The sequence below is a fragment of the Empidonax traillii genome, unplaced genomic scaffold, assembly GCF_003031625.1.
Source record: "Empidonax traillii isolate 1590-97213 ecotype Southwest subspecies unplaced genomic scaffold, ASM303162v1 scaffold1649:size159791, whole genome shotgun sequence".
Taxonomy (NCBI): Eukaryota; Metazoa; Chordata; class Aves; order Passeriformes; family Tyrannidae; genus Empidonax; species Empidonax traillii.
This window is the reverse complement of record NW_020956842.1, coordinates 31,561-51,613: the sequence shown is the minus strand read 5'-3', so window position 1 is coordinate 51,613 and position 20,053 is coordinate 31,561. Positions and strand designations below refer to the sequence as shown.

The following is a 20,053-nucleotide window of genomic DNA, read 5'->3' as shown; positions in this document are numbered from 1 at the left end:
AGGTTCCCGCTCGGGAAGGTGTTTTGCTCCTGCTGCCCTGTTCACCATGTCTGGGAGGGGGGATAGATCCTGTTCCCCCCCACGGGGTGCAGGGAAAACACTCCTTTGTTCTGCACGAGTGGGACACTGGTGGGAATTACCTGTCCCATCCTGTCCCCACAGGGGGTGGGGAGGTGACGTGGGGTACAGGGGCCTGGTGACATCTCTGCTGGGGGGTAACAGACCTCGTGGGGATTAAGGTGACTTTGGTGGGGGTGTCTGGGTGTCACAGCCACTGGCACAAGCTGTGCCAAGGATCAAGGGGTTCCTCCCCATCCCTGCAGCCCTCATGGGACGGGGGCCTGGGAGAACTGGGATGAGGAGGATGAGGGCACAGCTGGTGGTATCACAGCAGAAACCTCCAGGATGAGGTTAAATAAAGCCAAAAATCTGGGAGGAGGGAGAGGGCTCTGAGGACAAATGGCTGAGGTGACAAAATGGGTGTCAACCCCACTGCTGGGAGCGGGGAGGGGGGACAGGAGCATCTGCAGGGCCATGAGCCAACAGGGGGGAGAATCCAAACCCACAGCTGGGTTTGGGGGGGCTTTGTAGCCCGAAAAGCTTCAAATCACGATGGGTGAGGAGGGAAACTGAGGCACGGCAGGTGGGATGGTCCCTGGCTGGGGGCCACCACATCTGGGGGACGGTGTCAGCGTGTCACGGGCGCGCCGGAGCCGCGTCCACGGCCGTGACACCGGGGACAACGTGGCCGTCCCCGCGGGCCGGTGCCGCCGTTGGTGTCTCGGAGCATCCTGCCCTCTCCCCCAAGGCCTGTCTGTGCCGGTTAAAATCAGCGGGGCACATTCAGCTGTCAGCTTAAAAATAATCCTGCGAGCCGGCGGCCGGCACAATGGAGGGCGCAGATGGGCCCGGCGCCGCCGGGATGGATCCTGTCCATCCCATCCACGAGGGTCCCACGGGGCGCCTGTTGCCATCTGGGGTTGGGTTTTCCGTTGGGATCGAGCGGTGCAAGGGTGAGGGGGGGTGATGCTTGGGGTAGGTGAGAGGCTTTGCTGCCCGTGGGGCGTTGGGAGTGGGGTTTTCTGGCCGTCACAGGGTTTGGGGCGTTTTCTTTGTGCTTTGGGGTGTTTGTGGGGTTTGGGAGCGCCCAAAGTGGTTGTACCCTCCCTCCCAGGTTGTGCAGCTGCGATGGAGTGGGTGGGAGGCACGTGCTCACCCCAGGGACCCCATCCCCAGGGGGACGGGACCCCCATTCCCACCGTGGGCTCCGTGTGGGACGTGCTGGGCAGGGGGCACAGCCTGGCCCCGCTGAGCTGCCGACAGATCTCCCCACCGGCAGCGAAAAGGCCCACTCAGCACAGGCACAGACAAAGGCTTTTTGTGCCTTGTCCCTTTGTGTCCCTGTCCCCTCCCCGCTCCCCGTCCACCGCTTCCACCCAGACAGCCCCTGAATTTTAACACCCTCGTCCCGGGATGGGCTCATCCCAGCTGCTGTAGCAGGGAAGGAGCTGGCACTCGGGCAGGATCCCGGTGGATCCACTGCTCTGCCTGTCCCTCCAGCTCCCAGATTGCCAGTTTCTCCTGTTTCAGCAGAACTGGGTGCTCCCAGGGCATCAGGCAGTGCCCTCCCTTCCCCTTGGCCACGGAGCTGCTCCCACTCCAGCTGGGCTGGCGGATGTGCAGCCAGATGTGCAGCCAGATGTGCAGCACGGGGAGCGGCGCCGTCCCTCACCGGGGCTGTGCTAAACCCTCCTGGGCTCAGCCAGGGTGTTGGGGCTCTTGGATGCCTCTCCCAGCTCCCTGCCTCGGTGCCAGGAGGGATGCCCGTGGGCTCCTCCAGCTCCACCACAACCCCATTCCCCCTCCCAGCGCTGGCACTGGGAGCTGTGGGATGGAGCCACATCCCCTTTGGCCCCATCTGCTGCTCTGGGCAGTGTCCCTTGCCAGGTCCCAACACGGTGCCAGGTCCCTGCCCCGGCTCGGGAAGCATCCATCCCTCATCCCACCACCTCCCGGATGGCTCTTCCCAGCTTGCCCAAGGTTATGGCCACGGTGTCATCAGAAGGGACCTTTTGTCCCCCATCCACCCGCCCCCGTCTCTCCTCCTGGGTCCCATCCAGACCCCCAGGCACAACTCATTTCTTTTTTATTTCCTTTCCATTCATCTTCTTCCCAATGGTCCCAGGAGTCGGGGTGGGGGGTGGGGGATACGCTGCTGGGGTGGGCTGTGGGGGCTGGAATTTGCTGCTGGAGGGCTGGGAATAGGGATGGGGGGATGTCTTAGGAGTGGAGCAGCCTTTGGGGCAGAGCTCATGGGGTGGGCACGTGGGGGGCTGGACCTGTACCCCCCCACACACACCCCAGAAGTGACATCTTGTCCCTGTCCCCCCCTCACAGCCGACGCCGGGCCGGAGAGATGGAGCGTCCCCGAATGCCAACGCGCCCCCAGAGGGGGGGTCCTTCCCCTGGGTGGGCCCCAAGACGGTGGTGCTGCGGAAGAGCCCCCAGGGCGGGTTCGGCTTCACCCTCCGCCACTTCATCGTGTACCCCCCGGAGTCGGCCGTGCACTCGGCCAAGGTAGGGCTGGGAGCTGGGGGGGCTCTGGGGGCCGTGGGGACCCCTGGGAACGCTGGAATGGTGCTGGGGTTGGATACAGCATTTGGGCTGGGGGTGGGCAGGCGGGGTCTGGGAGATGAGCAGTGAACCGTCCGTCACCGGCTTTGTTGGGGTTCCTGGAGCTGCCCCCACCCACGGGTGTCCCTGGAAAGGAGGAGCCCACGGAGCTACTGGGAGATGTGGGAGTGAGCAGCTCCTCTGGAGACACCCCAGAGCCTTTTGGGATGGGACACAGCTGTTTGTGGGAACAGAGAGAATCCCTCGGCCCCGAACAAACGATGGCTCCGGTGTCCCTGGGAGCGGCAGGAAAAGGCACTTCAGAGCCCTCAAGGCCAGCAAGGGCTGGTGGATTTTTGGCTCCCCATCTCCTGGCTGTTGGTGGGAGCCTTCCAACCGGATCTGCCCTGGGATCTGTGTCCAGCTGCAGTCAGACCCTCTCCAGGTGCTGCCTTTTTGGGGGACACAGCGCTGGGTTGACTCTCCTGCACCTCCTGAACCGCCAAGAAGCCTCAATCCGGGCAGCACCTTTCCCCCCTCAGGATGGAGGGATCCCGTGAAAAACCACCCAGCAGCTTCCAGCCTGGATGGAGCCCTCTGCACCCGAAGGGATGAGCGAGCTCCAATCTCCTGGAATTTGGAATCCTTCTCTCGCCCCGATTTCTGCCGCAGCAGCTTTGTGTGGATGAAGGGAGAAGAGTCTGTGAGCCAAGTGATCCGTCACTGCTCCAGCCTGGATGGACCTGGACGCTCCCATCACCCCTGGAGGTTCAGAGCTGCTCCAGGGCTCCGTCTACCCCACGGGCTGGCGTTGGCAGACAGGGAACTGCAGTGGGAAGTGAGTCACAGGGTGGGGAGAACCGACCCGCCAGAATCCCCGCTCGGCATCCTCCGTCACAGCGCTTTTCCCAGGCTCCTCGTGTTCTGCTTCCCCAAATCCTTCCTGCCTTCCTGCCCCCGGGAACACGGGCCTGCCCCGTCTCTGGCAGCGTCACCCCACGGTTCTGTCGTGGGAACGGCCTGGAGCTCCTCCAAACCGACCCACTCGCTCCCGCCTCTCCAAAGGATCCTCCAGGAGCCACGGATTGATCCTGCCCCGCTGGGCACCTGGGCCGAGCCCTGCCAGGGCGGCCGCGTGGGAAGGAGCGGGATCAGCGCCGGGGGCTGGGGATGCTCCTGGAAAGAGGCTGAGGATGCCTGGGAATAGCTGGGAATAGCTGGGAATAGCTGGGAATAGCTGGCGGCCGCGGAGCCGGCGGGGCAGGGCGCGGCGGGGCTGGCTCAGCACCCGCGGGGGCCCGGCAGCCGGCCAGGTCCGGGGGCTGAGTTTCGGTGGGTTGACTCAGCAGGGAGGAGGGTGATGGGCCCCGGCCCTGGGAGCGCGGCTGCCGGGATGGCCTGGGGGCCGGGAAGGGCTCTGGGGAGCCACAGGGCGAGGAGGGGCAGGGAGGGGGTGAGCCTGTGCCTGCAGGGGATCTCGGTGGCCCCACGGTCCTGCCCTGGCACCGTGGCAGCCGCTCCTCTGTGTGCCGAGGCCGTGGAATGTGGCTCTTCCTTCCCACCCTGCGATGGGCACCTGGGGTGATGCCTCCAGCCCTCTCCTCCTTGCTGGGAATGTCCCCCTGTTACGCTGAGAAGGACACTGTGCCCTTCCCAGCACCCTGGGGGGACTTGGCACCCTGGGGACATTAGTCTGTGTCCCCACTCACTTGGGGCTGGGGCCAGGCTCTCCCTGACCAGGCTTGGTGGCCCGGGCGAAGGGTGAGATGCCACCCTGGGGCCTCTTTCCCACTCCCCTGCCCCAAAACCGGCCCCTTTGCTGTCAGCTGGGTGCGGGGGGCTCCGTCAGATCCCACTCCCCGCCGAGGCCACTCGGGCAGCCGGATCCGGTGTCAGGAGGTAATTTTAGCCGGGGGCGGCGGAGGCCAGAGGGACCCTCCCAACCCCCTGTCACTGCTGCCCGAGGCCCCACCACCAAATCAATGCTTTTCTCTTTCCTTGGCAGGAGGAGGAGAATGGGAACCGAGCAGGTGAGCGCTGGCACTGGCACGGGGACCCCTGGGGTGGGCGCAGGGCATGGGGGGGCACGTGGCTGTTGTGGCCACAGTGGGCGTTGCTGTCGCTGTCACTGTCACTGTCACTGTCACCACAGACCTAAATTTCAGCTGGAGGTGAAGCGACACAGTGCTTTGGTGGCGCTTTGGTGGCACTCTGTGCCCTAGATGGGCTCGGTGTCCCCAAAACCCCTCGGGAGGTTTGTTGGACATCACGCCCTGGCGGAAGGGGGGGGGGTCTGCCCGCAGTGAGGGGGGGCTGCGGTGTGGCCAGCGCTGTCCCCTGCTGAGCACGGGGTGTTTGGGGACAGGGACACGGCCCCGCTGAGCTCCTGGAGGCTCCCGGTGACGTGAGTGAATGTGAAGGTGTCAGAACGGATCGGCGCTGGCGCGGTGACGCGGTGCCGGGGCCGCGCTCCCTGGGGAGCCGGTGCGGGCGGCGGTGCCAGACCCAGCACCCAGCGCCCAGCAGGGCTGGGGGGCTCTGGCCTCGCTCTCTGGGTGGTCCCAGGGGGATTTGGAATCCCCTGTGGGCTCCGTGCCTGCCTGCCCACCCAGCACCCGATGGCTTTTGGTCCTTCAGAGGGGACTGGGAGCAGCCCTGCCTGGGGGTGATGGGGACCAGGAGCTGCCCTGAGTGTTGGGCTTCACCCTGGGCAGCGCTGGGGGAGGTGAAGAGGTGACCACGAGGGGCCAAACGTGCTCTTTGCCGTGGGGTGGCCCTGGCTGTGCCAGCAGCTCCCTGATCCTCTGTCCCCATGGAGCAGGTCCCCCCCGGAGCCGCCTGGAGCCCATGGACACCATCTTCGTGAAGAACGTGCGGGAGGATGGGCCGGCCCACCAGGCCGGGCTGCGCACGGGTGAGTGGGGACACGGGGCTGGAGATGGCTCCAGGCTGCTCCCACAGGCTCCACCTCCTCTGCCAGGGACTTCCTCCCTCGTTTTGCTCTTTTTCTTGCATTCCTTCTTCTTTCTCCCCCTTCTCTCTGCTCCCTGGGAGTGCTCTGCTCTCTTGCTCTGCTCAGAGCAGCGCCGGGTTCCCCGTTAGGGGGTTGGGCTGGTTTTGGGGTCCCCACGGCTCCTCCCCTGCTCTGAGTGACTGTGGGTACATCCAGGTGCCAACCACTGCCTTGTGGTGACACTGTGCCCTCCTGGGGCTCTGCAGGTGACCGGCTGGTCAAGGTGAACGGGGAGAGCATCATCGGGAAAACCTACTCGCAGGTCATCGCGCTGATCCAGAACAGGTGAGTCGCCTTCCTGCGGATGGGAGGTGACGGGATGGGGACAGGCGCTGTCCCCAGGGTGTCACCGGGGTGACAGAGCCCCGAGGCAGCGTTGCTGCAGGGAAACAGGGACAGGCAGTGACGAGCTGTCACCGTCACGTGGCGATGGGGACGCTCATCTCGTGGGGGTGAGATTGGGGGCAGGTGGGGACCGACCCCGTCCGGCCTGACCCCTCTGTCCCCTCTCCCCAGTGACGATGTGCTGGAGCTCTCCATCATGCCCAAGGATGAGGACATCCTCCAGCTGGTGAGTTTGCCGGGCAGGTGCCAGGGACACCTGGGGACAAATGGGGACAGGGCTCCACCAGCATTCCTGGGAGGATCAATGGGTGCAGAGATGGAGGTACCAGGAGTCCAGGGCAGGGACATGGGGGACATGGCCCCTGTTTTTTGGGGGCATCCTCAGGCATAGCTGGAGGAAGAGTTGCTCTGGGTCTCAGGGTCTGACTTATCCTTGGAGCACCCCAGGTGACTCTGCTGTTGATGAGCTGGGATCTGGGGGTGACAGTGGCCCTGCAGGGTGGCCTGAGCCGAGGAGTGTGTGTGGGACTTCTCCTGTTGCTCCTCTGGTCCTGAATTTAGGTGACACCACTGCTTGTCCCCAACCTGGGGGTCCCATTCCCATGGAGTTTGGGGGGTCTTATAGCCCTGGCAAGGGGGGGATCTCCCATGTGCGCCTGGCCCAGGCTCTGGGAATCCCCTGTGGAGTCAGAGGTGCCTGTGAAACGTGAGACGGGAGAGCTGGGCTGGCCATGCTGGGGTATTTTAGGAAGGAGGGGAGGGGAGAGCAGAAGGGCTGGGGTTGGTGCTGGAGGGGGGACCCCATGGGAAAGCAGGATCAGGGTGGCAGGACCCAGGCTGGCCCAGCTGGGGTAGGGAGGAGCAGAGATCATCCCTACAGCGGGAATGGGGGGTTCGTGACCCCGTCCCCCCACCCTGACCCCCTGTCCCCCCACAGGCGTATTCCCAGGACGCCTACCTGAAGGGCAACGAGCCGTACTCCGGCGGGGCACAGAGCATCCCTGAGCCCCCTCCCATCTGCTACCCACGGAAGACGTACCCCTTCCAGGCACGGGGAGCTGAGCCCGCCCCGGGCCATCCGCCGGACCCCCGCACCCACCGCCCCTCTGCCACGGGCCCCTCACCCCCGCTCGGCCCCCGGAGCGACACCGGCGGCAGCCCCGCACACCGCCCCGAGGATCCACAGCCTGGGGGTCCCGCCCCGCGCCCCCCCGGCCCCCACGGGCACCCTGGCTCCTTCTCCCGCCCCGGCTGCCCCGGCAGCGCCGCATCCTCCGTGCCCGACCGCTATGGGATGCCCCCCGCCAGCCCCGCGTGCTACGCGCTCCCCAAGCACCTCCCGGAGCACCGGACTCACTGCGGCTTCAAGGAGGGCGTCGGGGGGCTGTCGGGGGCCGGGCGGCCCCCCCGGGACGCGGCCCAGCGCGCGCCCGGGCGCCAGGAGTGCCAGCAGGCTCTGTCACGCTGGTTCTGCAGCCAGGAGCCGCGGCGCAGCGCCTCGGAGGAGCGCCGGCACGGCCTGCCCCGCTACCGCAGCGTGTCCCAGGACCGCCTGGGGGGCTCGGCGGGCGCGGCCCACCGGGGGTGGCCCCACAGCGCCTCGCACGACACCCTGCTGCAGCCTAGCCGCGAGGGCTGGGCCCCCCGCGCCCGCTCCGACCACGCCCTGGGCAGGTACGGGCGCTCCATGGAGGCGCTGGAGCCCGGAGCGCTGCTCCCACCGCACCTCGACCGCGCCGCCTGGCCGCCCGAGCGGCTGTGCCGGGCCGCCCTGAGCGCCGGGCAACCCGTCCCGCACGGCTCCTTCGCACCTCCCTCCTCCGCCCCGGCCTCCTCCTCGCGGGAGCCGGCGCCGGTGCAGAAGCACCCGTCGCAGCCCAACCTGCAGAGCGTGGACGACTCGGGGTACATCGGCTACCGCAGCTACAGCCCGTCCTTCCAGCGCCGCACGGGGCTGCTGCACGCCCTGTCCTTCCGCGACCCCGCCTTCGGGGGGCTGCCCACCTTCAGCATCGCCCAGCGGGCGGTGGGCCCGCTCATGGACAGCATGGTCACGGCCGTGCCACCACCCGCCGGCCCCACGACCGGCCCCGCCGCGCCCCGGGAGCAGCGGCCGGAGGGAGGCCGAGCGCCCGAGCAGCCGGAGGAGCGCAGGGAGGAGGTGGTTCTGCGGCAGAAGCCGCCCACGGGGCGCAAGATGCCGCCGCCGCTGCGGCAGATGAACTTTGTGTTCCCCGAGGGGGTGAAGGAGACGGACATTTGCGAGCCCTCGGCCCCCGGGGGCAAAGGGCCGGTGGCCGAGCGGCTGGGCCGACGCGTGGCTCCCTTGGCAGCCCCCGAGGACTCCCTGGCATCCATTCCATTCATTGGTGAGTCCCAAACAGGTGTGGAGGAGCCACAGGTCTGCCCTGTGCTCTGCTCCCAGGGAGGGCCCCCTGGGCTGGATGGGAAGGGAAGGGATGGGGTAGGGTTGGGGGGTGCAGCATCACTGTGGGTGAGGATCTGGGTGCACCGGCAGCTCCTGGCTTTGCCGTGGGTGGGAGCGTGTTACCCCAGCCCAACCCAGACACCTACAAACCCACCATGGGGCAGAAGCGCTGAGGGGTCCTGGCAGGGACATCCCCTGCCCCAACACCCCCTACAACACTGCCCACCTCCCTTGCAGACGAACCCACCAGCCCCAGCATCGACCTGAAGGCCAAGCATGTCCCGGCCTCCTCGGTGGTCTCCAGCGCCATGAACTCGGCACCCGCCGTCGCCACCAGCCCCTCATCACCCACCTTCGCCTTTGCCCTGTCCCGGCACTACTCCCAGGACTGCAGTAAGTGCTAGATGGGGGGAGAACCATCCTGGGGTGTGTGGGAGGAGCAGCCCCCCCGCCCTAGAGCTCTGTCCTGTGCCCCCCGGGCTGACCAGGGTGGGCTTTACCCCCCTCCCCATGGCAGGCAGCATCAAGGCCGGCCGCCGCTCGTCCTACCTCCTGGCCATCACCACCGAGCGCTCCAAGTCCTGCGACGACGGTCTGAACGCATTTCGGGACGAGGGCAAGATCCTAAGGTAGGGCCGGACACACACCCCCCGCCTTTCCCAGTCCCACCGCCACCCCCCAGCTGCCATCCCCTCCCCACCGTCCCACTGACGGGGGCTGCTCTCCCCCCAGGAGGATGCCCAGCCGGGTCCCCAGCCTCCGCATGCTGAGGAGCTTCTTCACCGATGGGGTGAGTTGTACTGGGGGATCCTGGGGGGGTGCCCCTAAAGAAAGGTTTGCCTGGCCAGGTGCTGGCAGAGCAGGGGGCATGGATGGTGTCCCAACGCCTCCCTGCGGTCCCCCCGCAGTCCCTGGACAGCCTCGGCACGTCCGAAGACGCCCGTTCCAAACGGCACTCGACCTCCGACCTCTCGGACGTCCCGTTCAGCGCCGTGAGGAAGGAGGGCTGGCTCCACTGCAAGCAGATCCTCACCAAAAAGGGGAAGGTAGGCGGGTGCCCCACCGGAGCCCGGCGGCCGCGCGGGGGGGGCGCTCCCCGCCGCGAGCAGCCCTGAGGTGCGCGCCCCGTCCCTTCTCCCCGCAGAAGGTCGGTGGAGGTATCCGGCAGTGGAAGCGCGTCTTCGCCGTGCTGCGCACCCACTCGCTGTACCTGTGCAAGGACAGGCGGGAGGCGGTGACCTGCGCCCCGGCCCCAGGTGAGGAGGAGCCGCCGATCAGCATCCAAGCGTGCCTGGTGGACATCTCCTACAGCGAGACCAAGAGGAAGCACGTCTTCCGCCTGACGACCGCTGACTTCTGTGAATATCTCTTTCAGGCAGAGGATCGGGAAGACATGCTGGCCTGGATCAAAGTCATCAGGGAGAACAGCAAGGCTGAGGGCGAGGTGAGAGCCACATGGGGCTCCCGGCTGCCTCTGGCTCTCCCGGCACTAAGCGCCTCGGCTCTCTCCGGCTCTTTGCCTTGTGCTGCTTCCCCAGGCCACGGCCAGGCCCGTGCCGCGCTCCCAGGGGGGCGTGGGGGCTCGCGGGCGCCGCGGCGTTTCAAGAAGAGCGTGGGGCCTCGTGGCCTCGGCCAGGGCGGGGTGCGCGGGGTGCTCGGCGGAGGTGCCGTGGCTCTCTGTGTGTTCCGGGCAGGGTCGGCGTCGGATCTGCCGCTGGTGTTTTGTTGTTCGTGTTTGGGAGGGGAGCGTGTGTGGCTTTTCCCTGGTGTGCCGTGGTTCTGCCATGGCGTGTTGTGGCTTTGCCGTGGCGTGACGTGTCCCTGCCGTGTTGTGTCGCGTCTCATTTCACGGAGATGGGTCTGGGCACGGTGCCCACGCGGTGCTGCTGGGGCTGGCGCCGGGTCCTGGCTGAGCCCTCATGGTGCAGCCATGGGATGTTCATCGTGTTGCTCAGCTGTGAGATGGGGAACGCTGTCCCCGGGGTCGGTGGGCTCTGGTGCGGGATCGGCAGGGCTGGCTGTGCTGGCACAGATCTGGCTGTGCCGGCACTGGGCTGGCTGTGTGCCGTGCCCTGCGGGGCTGTGACGGCTCGGTTTGGTGTCGGTGGTTGATGAAGGGCTGTGACAGGCTCCGGCCCCGCGGGGCGCGTTGAGCTCGCAGCAGTCCCTGGTTCTCGGTGGCACAGCCCTGCACCGGAGGGTGCCGTGGGCTCGGCGGGGGCGGCGGCGCTGGCGCTGCCGGGTTGGAACGCGCGGAGCCGTCTGGGCAAACACCGGAGCTGTGGTGCCTCTGGGCGGGGCCAGGAGCCCGCAGGGATGGATCCGTGCCTGTGGATGCCGCGTGGAGCAGCGGGTGCGCCTGGCGCTGGTCGATGGAGGTGTTTGTGTGCCACGGGGGGACAGGTGTGTCCCCAAGCCTCTGTTACTGGTTTGGACACGTGGCACAGAGTGACGGACACTGCACTGGGGTGGCGAGCACTGGCGGCTGTTCTGGGGCAGCGGGGACCTGGTGCTGCCCTTCCTGCTCCTGCCTGGCCGTTCTGGGGCAGCAGGGACCCAGTGCTGCCCTTCCTGCTCCTGCCTGGCCCCAGGTGGTGCCTGGCAGAGCGTGGACTTGCCCAGGGTCTCTGGTGGATGCCCTGCTCAAGCTCTCCCTTCCCCTCTTCTCTCTGCCTCCCCAGGACCCCGGTTTTGCCAGCCAAGCGCTTATCAACAAGAAGTTAAACGACTACCGGAAAGTGAGGTACGGACCGGGGCGGTGGGCACCGAGACCCCCGGGGCTTTGGTCACCTCAGTTTGGCAGTGACGGAGCAAATCCAGTGGCTCCCAGGATTGGGGCAGTGATGGAAGTGCCGCCCGCGCCCGGCTTGGCTCCGGGCACCGCAGGGTCCCGCTCGGCCGAGGTGGCACCTGGCAAAGTTAAGAAGGGTTGAAGCAGCTGGGTGCTCCCCAGGGGTCTCCGTAGGATGCCAGGAAGCCTGGGAGTGATGCCAGCGTTTTACCGGGAGGTTTTGCGCAGGGCTGGTGCCCCCCGGCCCTGCCCCACCTGAGCCCCCCCCCGCTCTCCCCGCAGCCCCGCGGGCACCAAGCCCGACTCCTCACCCAAGGGCCCTCGTGGGCTGGGGATCCGAGCAGAGTTCCTGAAGCAGACGGGAACCAGCGCGCCCCGGTCCCCCCGGCAGGACGCGGCTGTCACAAAAGGTGTGTGATGGGAGGGGGCATCGTCCTTCGTGAGGAGGGGAGGGGTCTCCCTGGGCACTGCCTCGCTGCTCATCCCTGCAGGACAGCAGGGATGCTCTTCCCGCTCATCCCAGCTCATCAGCAACTGACCTGGTGGGTTTTCCTCCCCAGATGAGAGCAGCTCCCAGAAAGCCCCGTGGGGCATCAACATCATGAAGAAGAACAAGAAATCTGCCCCGCGCGCCTTCGGCGTGAGGCTGGAGGAGTGCCAGCCTGCCCCGGACAACAAGGTACAGCCGGGCTGGCACCGCCATCCCTCGGGGTCCCTGCGCCCCCCTGGCACCCCGTGACCTCCTCCCTGTCCCCGCAGAACGTGCCCCTGATCGTGGAAGCCTGCTGCAAGGTGGTGGAGGACCGGGGGCTGGAGTACATGGGGATCTACCGCGTGCCCGGCAACAACGCGGTGGTGTCCAGCCTGCAGGAGCAGCTCAACAAGGGAGCCACCGAGATCAACCTGCAGGACGAGGTGAGGGCAGGGTGGGTCCCCTTCCCGCTCCCCATCCCTATCCTCATGCCTCTGGAATGCTCTCCTGGCTGTTGTCCTGATGTATGGCTTTGTCACTATCCCTGTCTCCATCGTCATCCCCGTCCTCATCATCATCCTTGTCCCCATCATCCCTGTTTCTATCATCGTCCTTGTACCCATTATCCTTGTCTCCATCATCATCCCAGTTTCCGTCATCATCCCTGTTTACGTCCCCATCCCCATCTCTGTGACCTTCCCTGGAGTGGCAGGGCCGCCTAGTGGTCGGTGACAGCACTGTAGGTGACATCCTGGGGACATCTTTGTCCCCTTGCCGTGTCACTGCAGTGGCACAGGGCTGTGGCTGCTGTCCCCCCATCCTCACAGCCACGGTGGCTCTGGCTGGCGTCCCCCTCGGTGTGGGTGGCCTGGGACACCCCTGGCTCGGGGACTTCCTCCTGCTGGCCCCTGGTGACGACTCTGAGCAGCCTCTTCTCTCCCCTGCAGCGGTGGCAGGACCTGAACGTCATCAGCAGCCTGTTGAAGTCCTTCTTCCGAAAGCTTCCCGAGCCCCTGTTCACGGACGGTGAGTCCCTGCACCCCCACCCTGCCTGCCCCGGGCCACCAGAGCCCCCCGAGTGGCCACCGGTGACCCTGTGCCAATGGCTGGCACCAGGCAGCCCCAGAGCCTGTGCCACCCATCCCCGTGTCAGGGACAGGTCCCCAGACCCAGAGTGAGCCAGTGCCCACCCAAAGTGGGGGGCAGAGACCCTCCCTCACCCAGGCCCCTGGACCAATCTTTGTCCTTGTCCCTCCTCGCCCTTCAGTGCCCTACCCCAGTGGGATCAGCACACAGCCCCTTCCCCAGCATCTCCAGTTGGTTCATCCCAGGCTCCCCAGCTCTGGGGGGGATGTCCTCTCCCCTCCACCCAATTCTGACCCCCCCATGTCCCACTTTCAGATAAATACAACGACTTTATTGAAGCCAACCGGATAGAAGATGCCAGCGAGAGGATGAGGACGCTGCGGAAGCTGGTAGGGACACGGAGCAGGGGCTGAGGGAGGGGCACAGCCCTGGAGACCCTCCCTGAGGGCTGGTATGGGTGGGAGGGGTGATGGGGGGTGAGCAGAGGGGTAACCCGGTGCCTCCCCGCAGATCCGGGACCTGCCAGGTCACTACTACGAGACGCTCAAGTTCCTGGTGGGTCACCTGAAAACCATCGCTGACCACTCGGAGAAGAACAAGGTACCAGACCCCAAACCCTGGCAATCTCCTGGGCCCCCTGCCCCACCCCAGCTCAGGCTGAGCTGCAGCACTGACCTGGCTCTGGCTGCAGATGGAGCCCCGGAACCTGGCGCTGGTGTTCGGCCCCACGCTGGTCCGGACGTCCGAGGACAACATGACCGACATGGTGACGCACATGCCCGACCGCTACAAGATCGTGGAGACCCTCATCCAGCACGTGAGTGGCACCAGCGGGAGGGTGGGCAGCGGTGTGGCTGGAGGAGGGGGGTGATCAGCACCCCAGGCACGGGGATGGGGCTCCCTGGCCCTGCTCCTGGCCAGGCAGTAACCCCTGTCCCGTCTGCCCCCACAGTCAGACTGGTTCTTCAGTGACAAGGAGGACAAGGGCGAGAAGGTGAGTGCTGTCCCCTCTGGGGGGTTTCACTGTGGGGCAGGGGGGGCACAGAGCCTTGGTTGGCTGTTGGTAGCCCCCCCTGACCGCCGTCCCTGCCCCCCTGGCAGACCCCCGTGGACGAGAAGGAGGCTCAGTCCGTGCCCAACATCGAGTACCTGCTCCCCAACATCGGCAGGACCGCGGCGCCCGGCGATGCCGCAGGTGAGCAGCTGTGTCCGTGACACCAACCCCTGCGGTCCTGGCACTGGGGCACCCCGGGGTGCCCCTCTGGATTCTCTGTCCCCCCCCTGCCCACACCTCCGGGCAAACCCACACGTGGCAAACCCGGCTGTGCTGGAACGGGACGTCCCAGCACCCTCCTCACTGGAAAATGGGAACAACCCCCCTGGGGATGCCAGACCAGCCCCCTCCCTGCCCTCTCCCATCACCCTTCTCTCTGGTGGCTGCTCCTCATCCCTCCATGGCACCCCGGCAGCGCCCGCCCCGCCCGTGCCCGCGCTGCCAACCCCGACACCGGGAGACTTGGATGGTCGACTGATTTCTTACGTTCTTTCCTTGAACTTCTCTGTGCTGTCCTCTTCCTCCTCCTCCTCCTCTTCCTCCTCCAGCGGACCTCCTGGAGAGCTAGAGCGGGTACAGTTTGATCCTGGGTGCATTGCTCCTGCACTAACCCCTCGGGTGACCACGAGAGAGCGGGAGCAGGGCGGGCAGAGGGAGGGGAGGGGGCCCTGTCCTGCCTGGCCACTGTCCCCAGGGTCCCCAGCACCAGGAGGGGCTGCTGAGCCTCTGGGGAGCCCCAGATCCTTTAACCCTGTTAACTCACATTGTGTGCTGGTGTTCACAGTGGCATTCCCTGGCAGGGGTGGGGGCTGGGTGTCATGGCACACTCAAAAATCTGGGATATGGGGGTCCCAAAGCCCCGGGGAGGGTCAGCACCTCCTTTCTGCCTCCCCCTCTCTCGTTGTCAGCTGCTGTTTAACCCCATTCTGGGCATGCGGGGCGGGAGAGGGTGTCTGTGTCTTGTCCTTGTCCTTCACACCATGGCAGCGCTGCCAGGGCTGCCTGTCACCCCCCTGTCCCCTCTTCCCCCCTAACCCCCAGGGCAGCCGGGACAACCCCATGGCCTGTCCCAGCCCTCTCCAGCACAGCCCATTCCAGACTCTGCTCCGAGGCTGGACGTGCTTTGGAGCCACCTCCCCATGCTCCGTCCTGCTGACACAGCGGTGGCAGAGCCCTGTCCCTGTCCCCACCCTGTGCCCCGTGGCCCTGGGAGGGTTGGGGTCCTGGCTGTATTTCCCGGCTGTGTGTGCCTCTGTGTGCCCCCCTTATCCCCACTCCTCACCTTGGGTTCCTGCAGTGGGTGAGCAATGCCAGGGACCCCCAGAGCCCTCCCCCCATCCTCCTGGCACCTCCTGTACCCGCTGGCACACGAACCTGCTCTGCCCCCTGCCAGGGGCCAGCCGGTGTGACAGCCCCGGCACGTCCCCATCCTGGCCTGGGGGAACGGAGCAGCACCCCCAGTTCTGCCCCCCAGCCCCCTCCCCAGCACACCTCCCACCCTGGCACCTCCCTAACCCCCCTCTCCCCTCTGCTTTCCAGGCTCGAACCGCAGCGGCTCCGCCAAACCGAAGGTGAGGGGGGTCCCCGGCTGGGGCTGGCGGGACAGGGGGGACACACACAGTGGTGGGGACACTGAGCCCGTCCCCGTCCCTGTCCCCGCCGCCCCTCACCGCGCTGTCCCCGTTCCCAGGGCACGTGGCCGTCGCGCAAGGCGCCGCCGCACCGGGAGCTCCTCGCCATCCCCTTCGTCTCGGCCGCCGCCCGCAAGAGGAAGAAGAGGAGAGAGGCCGAGGGCGTCGGGAGCAGCACCGACGACGACGCGGAGCGCAGGGACGCGCCGGGCCGGGACCAGGAGCGCGAGGGACCCGGCAAAGCCCCCCGCGGCACCAGCACCGAGCCGGCCGCCCCCGGCCCGGCCAGGCTGGAGCGGGAGAGCTCCACGGATCCCGCGGCGGGATCCGGCTCCGAGCCGGCACCGGACGCCCGCTCCATCGTGTCCGGCTACTCCACGCTGTCCACCATGGACCGCAGCCTGTGCTCCGAGGTGCAGTCGGTGGCCGGGAGCCGCGGGGAGGAGGCGGACGACGAGCGGAGTGAGCTCAGCCACATGGAGACGGACACGGAGAGCCGGGAAGGCGCCCGAGCCCGGCCGGGGCAGGCCGTGGGGGCCGGTGATGAGGACAAGGGTCCCCTGGGCCGCCCTTCCTTCAACTCCCACCGCCTGATCCAGTGCGACACGCTGGCCCGCAGGAAGCTGGGCCGGCCGCGGCCCATGGGGGAGCCCCCGGCGCCCGCTGGGGAGGAGCAGGGCTGGGCCCCCCCCGGGCGGCCCTCGCTGCGGGACCAGCTCCGGCAGCACCTGCGGGGCTCGACCGACGACATGGGGGTCCTGGGGGTCCGGCTGCGCCGAGCCCACTCCCCCGAGACCCGGCGCAAGAAGAGCAGCTGGCGCCGGCACACGGTGGTGGTGCCCGGCGGCCTCAAAGACCTCAACTTCAACGAGTGGAAGGAGCCGCGGGGGCTGGAGGGCTCGCCGGGCCCCTGCCACGACAAGGACTCGGGGCTCAGCAGCCTGGAGTCCACCAAAGCCCGGCCCCTGGCGCCCGCCCCGGCACAGCCTGGCACCGCCAGGGAGGGGACGGGCACCAAGAGCCCCCCGGGCAGCCCCGGCCCCCCGGCCCCCCTGCGCTTCCCCCAGTGTCTCTGACCCACCCACCCCACCCCAGCCAGTGTTTAATTTAAGGACTCGCCCTTGTTCCTGTATTTAATTGTGCTCTGGACAAGCTGCTGTTATTTAACAGGTCTTGAGGGGCGTGTGGTGGGTGGGACAAAAAGCCCCCTTGTCCCCTGTGCTTTGAGGGGGGTCCTGCGGAGCTCCCATCCCGTGGTCCCACTGCACGGCTCCCCAGCCCCCCGGGCAGTGCCAGGAGGGGTGTGGGGGTCTTGGGGACTGTCCCCACCGCGGGCAGTGGTGGCCCTGCTGTCCCAGCAGCGCGAAGTGCGGGCACTTCCCTGGGCGCTGCGGCTGCTCCTCCGGGGGCTGCCCTGTGCTGGGGACACTGGGGACACTGGTGCCAGAGACCCCCATGCTGGGGACTCTGGGGGGAGCTTGGTGGCCTCAGTGCCAGAGACCCCTGCTCTGGGGGTCCCAGCGCTGCCGCCCTGTTTTGGGGTGCTCCGTGTGGCTGAGCCCTTGGCACGACTGAGGGGGGTCCCCACGATCCGGGGGTCTGCACTGGGAGCGGGTGTGAGGGGCTGGCACTGAGGGGACACACACACTGCCATGCTTTACCCCCCCAGCGAGCCCAGGGTGTGGCCCAGCCCCTTCCCACCCCACTCCCCTTCCTGCCCCCCAGGCCAGAAGCACTTTAGGAAGGGGGGGCTCAGGGGGGGCTGCAGGGACCCCCAGCCCGGCCGTGGGGGCACGCAGGATGCCACCGGCCCAGTGGCCGCGTGTCCCATCCCTGTCCCCTCCGTGTCGTTCTCATACGTTATGCAAATATTTGCTGTAAAGTTTGTTGTTTGTTTTTTTTTGTCTGTTTGTTTCTTTTATTTTTTTCTTTCCCCCCCTCCACCCACCCCTGTAAATATGTTCTCTGCCCGTGTAACATATTCCAAAGGATTTATAAGGATTTTTTAAGAAGTTTTGCTCGGCGGAAAGGCCAGCCCCGACCAGGGGGACGTGCTGGACCAGTGGTGACTTTTTAAACCCTCCTGCATGTCCCCTCCCCCTTGCCGGCGTGTTGTCCCCGTTGGCCGCGGCGCCGGGATATGCAAAACTGCAGAAAAACCCACAAACCCACCCCAAAAAAAAACCCCAAATCCCCCTGCTTTGCCCCCCCCCCTCCAGTCCTGGTCTATATATTGGAAATAAACTGGTTATTCAAGGCAGTGGTTATTGCTGTTATTGCCTCCCGTGTTCGGGGGGGGATCTGTGTGTGGACCCCCATTTCTTTGTGCTGTGGGGTCCTGGAGCGCTGGCAGCATCCAGGGAAGGTTTATCCATGGAAAGGTTTATCCATGGGACGATTTATCCCACTTTTCTGTGAGCCTGGGAGAAGGAAATGGACCCCCACACCCACTGACAGCCCCAGGGGATGGGAGACTGGGGTGGTCTCAGAGTTGGGGATGTCCCACCCCATCCACCCCACCATGAGACAGAAATTCCCAACCTGGGGGGTGTGGAAAAAAAACAGAGAGAGAGAAAAAAAAAAAAAAGTAATTTTATTAAAGCCAGACACTCTGATAGAAAAGAAAAGTAATAAAGGGAAAAGGAAAATAAAAAGCAACCCTTTGTCGTGGGATTTGCAATTACAATGGTCACGTTGTGCACAGAACTACCCATGGCATCCACAGCGACACGGGGTGGGGGGCCACGGGGGGGCACAGGGAGAGGGGCACAGGGGGGTCCGGACCCCCAACCGCCCCCTCCTCACCCCCCACCTCCACCCTGTGCAAGGCCTTTTTTTCCTTTTTTTTTTTTTCCTTTTTTTTTTTTCCTTTTTTTTCTCTTTTTTTTTTCCCTTTTTTATTCCTTTATCCATCCTTTTTTTTTTCCCCCCTATTTTTCTTTTAAAACAGTTCACGAGAAAATTCATGCGAAGAGACACACGAGACGTTGTAGAAACCCCAAAACAGCCTCTAAAGAGAATCAGGAACTTTTTTTTTTTTTTCTTCTTTTTCTTATATATATATATATTTATTTTTTTCCCTTTTTCAGAGTCGTAGCCTTTTTTAAACAACATCCAGACGAGTAAAGCGGGGTGCTCATGCAGCGGGCGCCTCCGACACATGCAGGCAGCGCTTGGTTCTTTTTGCTTTTTTTTTTTAATTTTTTTTTGAGCATTTTTGCAACATTTTCCTGTTTTTTTGGTCTTTTTTTTTTTTTTTTTTTTTTTTTTTTTTTTTTTTTTTTTTTTTTTTTTTTTTTTTTTTTTTTTTTTTTTTTTTTTTTTTTTTTTTTTTTTTTTCTTTTTCTCCCTGGTTTTGAACCAGAATCACGTTGCTTTATTTGTTTGTTTGCTTTTTTTTTCGTTTGTATTTTTGTTCTCTTGCTTCAGCAAAAGCACCGAGCTGGGTGCTCAAGAGAGGGGTTTGTTGGTGGTTTTTTTTTGTTTGTTTTTTTTGCATGATGCCATGAAAGGACGGACGCACACACTCACGGAGAAACCAGCCTGATGGGTGGGAGAGAGGGGGGAAAACAGGGGGCGCTTTGGGGGATTTGGGTGCAACCCCCTCACCCAGCACTGTGCACCCCCTTATTTGGTGGAGGGCACCCCAAAACCCAGAGCTGGGCACCCCAAAACCCAGAGCTGGGCACCTCAACACCCTCCTGCTCTGCAGGGAGTGCTGGGAGGGGGATCCTGGGCACCCATGGGTGCTGCTGGGATGGGGTTTGCACTAATCCAGACCCCCCTGACACCTTTATGGGTGCCCTGGACACCCACAAGCGGTGCTGGGATGGGGTTTGAACAAAGTGCAGCCCCTCCCCCCAACACCTTTGGGGGTGTCCCTGGGGGGTGGCACTTGTCACCCTCGCACCTCCCCGAGGTGAAGGGGGGGCTGTTGGTGCATTTGGGAAGCGCCACATCCACCCCCACGGAGCACCAGGAGGGGTGTGGGGGCTGCAAAGCGTGGGGGGACAGGGAAGGACAGGGCTCCAGGACCCCATCCTGGGCTAAGAAGCTGCGGCTTTGCTACAATGATTCACTTTGGTACCAAGGAAAAGAATTAAAAAGGAAATTAAAAGCATCAAGTGACTGCTATTGCTGCCGGGAAAGTGTGGGGGAGAGCTGTCCCACCCCGGGGGTGGCACCCACGGGTGTCGGTGTCCCCAGGGCCACCCAGCCCTGGAGATCTGAGGGATGGGGACGGGGGTGGGACAAGGAAAGTGCTGGAAGGAGGATGGGAACTCAGCACGAGGGCGAAGAAGCCGCTCAGAACCGGCCCTCTCAAAACCACAAGGAGCTCTAGTCTAACCAGGGATAAAATCCACCCCCTAATATACCAGACGTGATTTATTTCTTCTCTTTTCTCTTTAAATATTTATATATATATATTTATATTACGTATATTATATATATATAATATGTAAATATATTTTTAAAACAATATAAAATGTTAAGACACTTCACTTAAATGTAAAGAGTTGCTTTTTGCAATCCAAAGAAATTGCATCATGATTTTTTTTTCCTTTTTTTTTTTTTTTTTTTTTTTTTTTTTTTTTTTTTTTTTTTTTTTTTTTTTTTTTT

At 64.2% G+C, this 20,053-nt stretch overlaps 1 protein-coding gene across 2 annotated transcripts in view; it reads left to right on the top strand.

Moving 5' to 3' along the window:
- ARHGAP23 (Rho GTPase activating protein 23) overlaps window positions 1–16,903 on the top strand; it is a 32,365-nt gene extending 15,462 nt beyond the window's left edge. For both annotated transcript variants that reach the window (XM_027908188.1, XM_027908187.1), the window contains exons 2-24: window positions 2,398–2,577; window positions 4,619–4,643; window positions 5,435–5,527; window positions 5,833–5,911; window positions 6,143–6,197; window positions 6,909–8,340; window positions 8,637–8,792; window positions 8,917–9,028; window positions 9,132–9,189; window positions 9,308–9,445; window positions 9,544–9,843; window positions 11,081–11,142; window positions 11,473–11,600; window positions 11,751–11,869; window positions 11,950–12,105; window positions 12,610–12,688; window positions 13,064–13,137; window positions 13,259–13,348; window positions 13,440–13,565; window positions 13,701–13,742; window positions 13,850–13,943; window positions 15,342–15,373; window positions 15,493–16,903. In XM_027908188.1, coding sequence (XP_027763989.1) covers window positions 2,398–2,577; window positions 4,619–4,643; window positions 5,435–5,527; window positions 5,833–5,911; window positions 6,143–6,197; window positions 6,909–8,340; window positions 8,637–8,792; window positions 8,917–9,028; window positions 9,132–9,189; window positions 9,308–9,445; window positions 9,544–9,843; window positions 11,081–11,142; window positions 11,473–11,600; window positions 11,751–11,869; window positions 11,950–12,105; window positions 12,610–12,688; window positions 13,064–13,137; window positions 13,259–13,348; window positions 13,440–13,565; window positions 13,701–13,742; window positions 13,850–13,943; window positions 15,342–15,373; window positions 15,493–16,509 — 4,647 coding nt within the window. In that variant the 3' untranslated portion in view covers window positions 16,510–16,903. The remainder of the gene's footprint in view (window positions 1–2,397; window positions 2,578–4,618; window positions 4,644–5,434; window positions 5,528–5,832; window positions 5,912–6,142; window positions 6,198–6,908; window positions 8,341–8,636; window positions 8,793–8,916; window positions 9,029–9,131; window positions 9,190–9,307; window positions 9,446–9,543; window positions 9,844–11,080; window positions 11,143–11,472; window positions 11,601–11,750; window positions 11,870–11,949; window positions 12,106–12,609; window positions 12,689–13,063; window positions 13,138–13,258; window positions 13,349–13,439; window positions 13,566–13,700; window positions 13,743–13,849; window positions 13,944–15,341; window positions 15,374–15,492) is intronic.
- The last annotated feature ends 3,150 nt before the right edge of the window (window positions 16,904–20,053 follow it).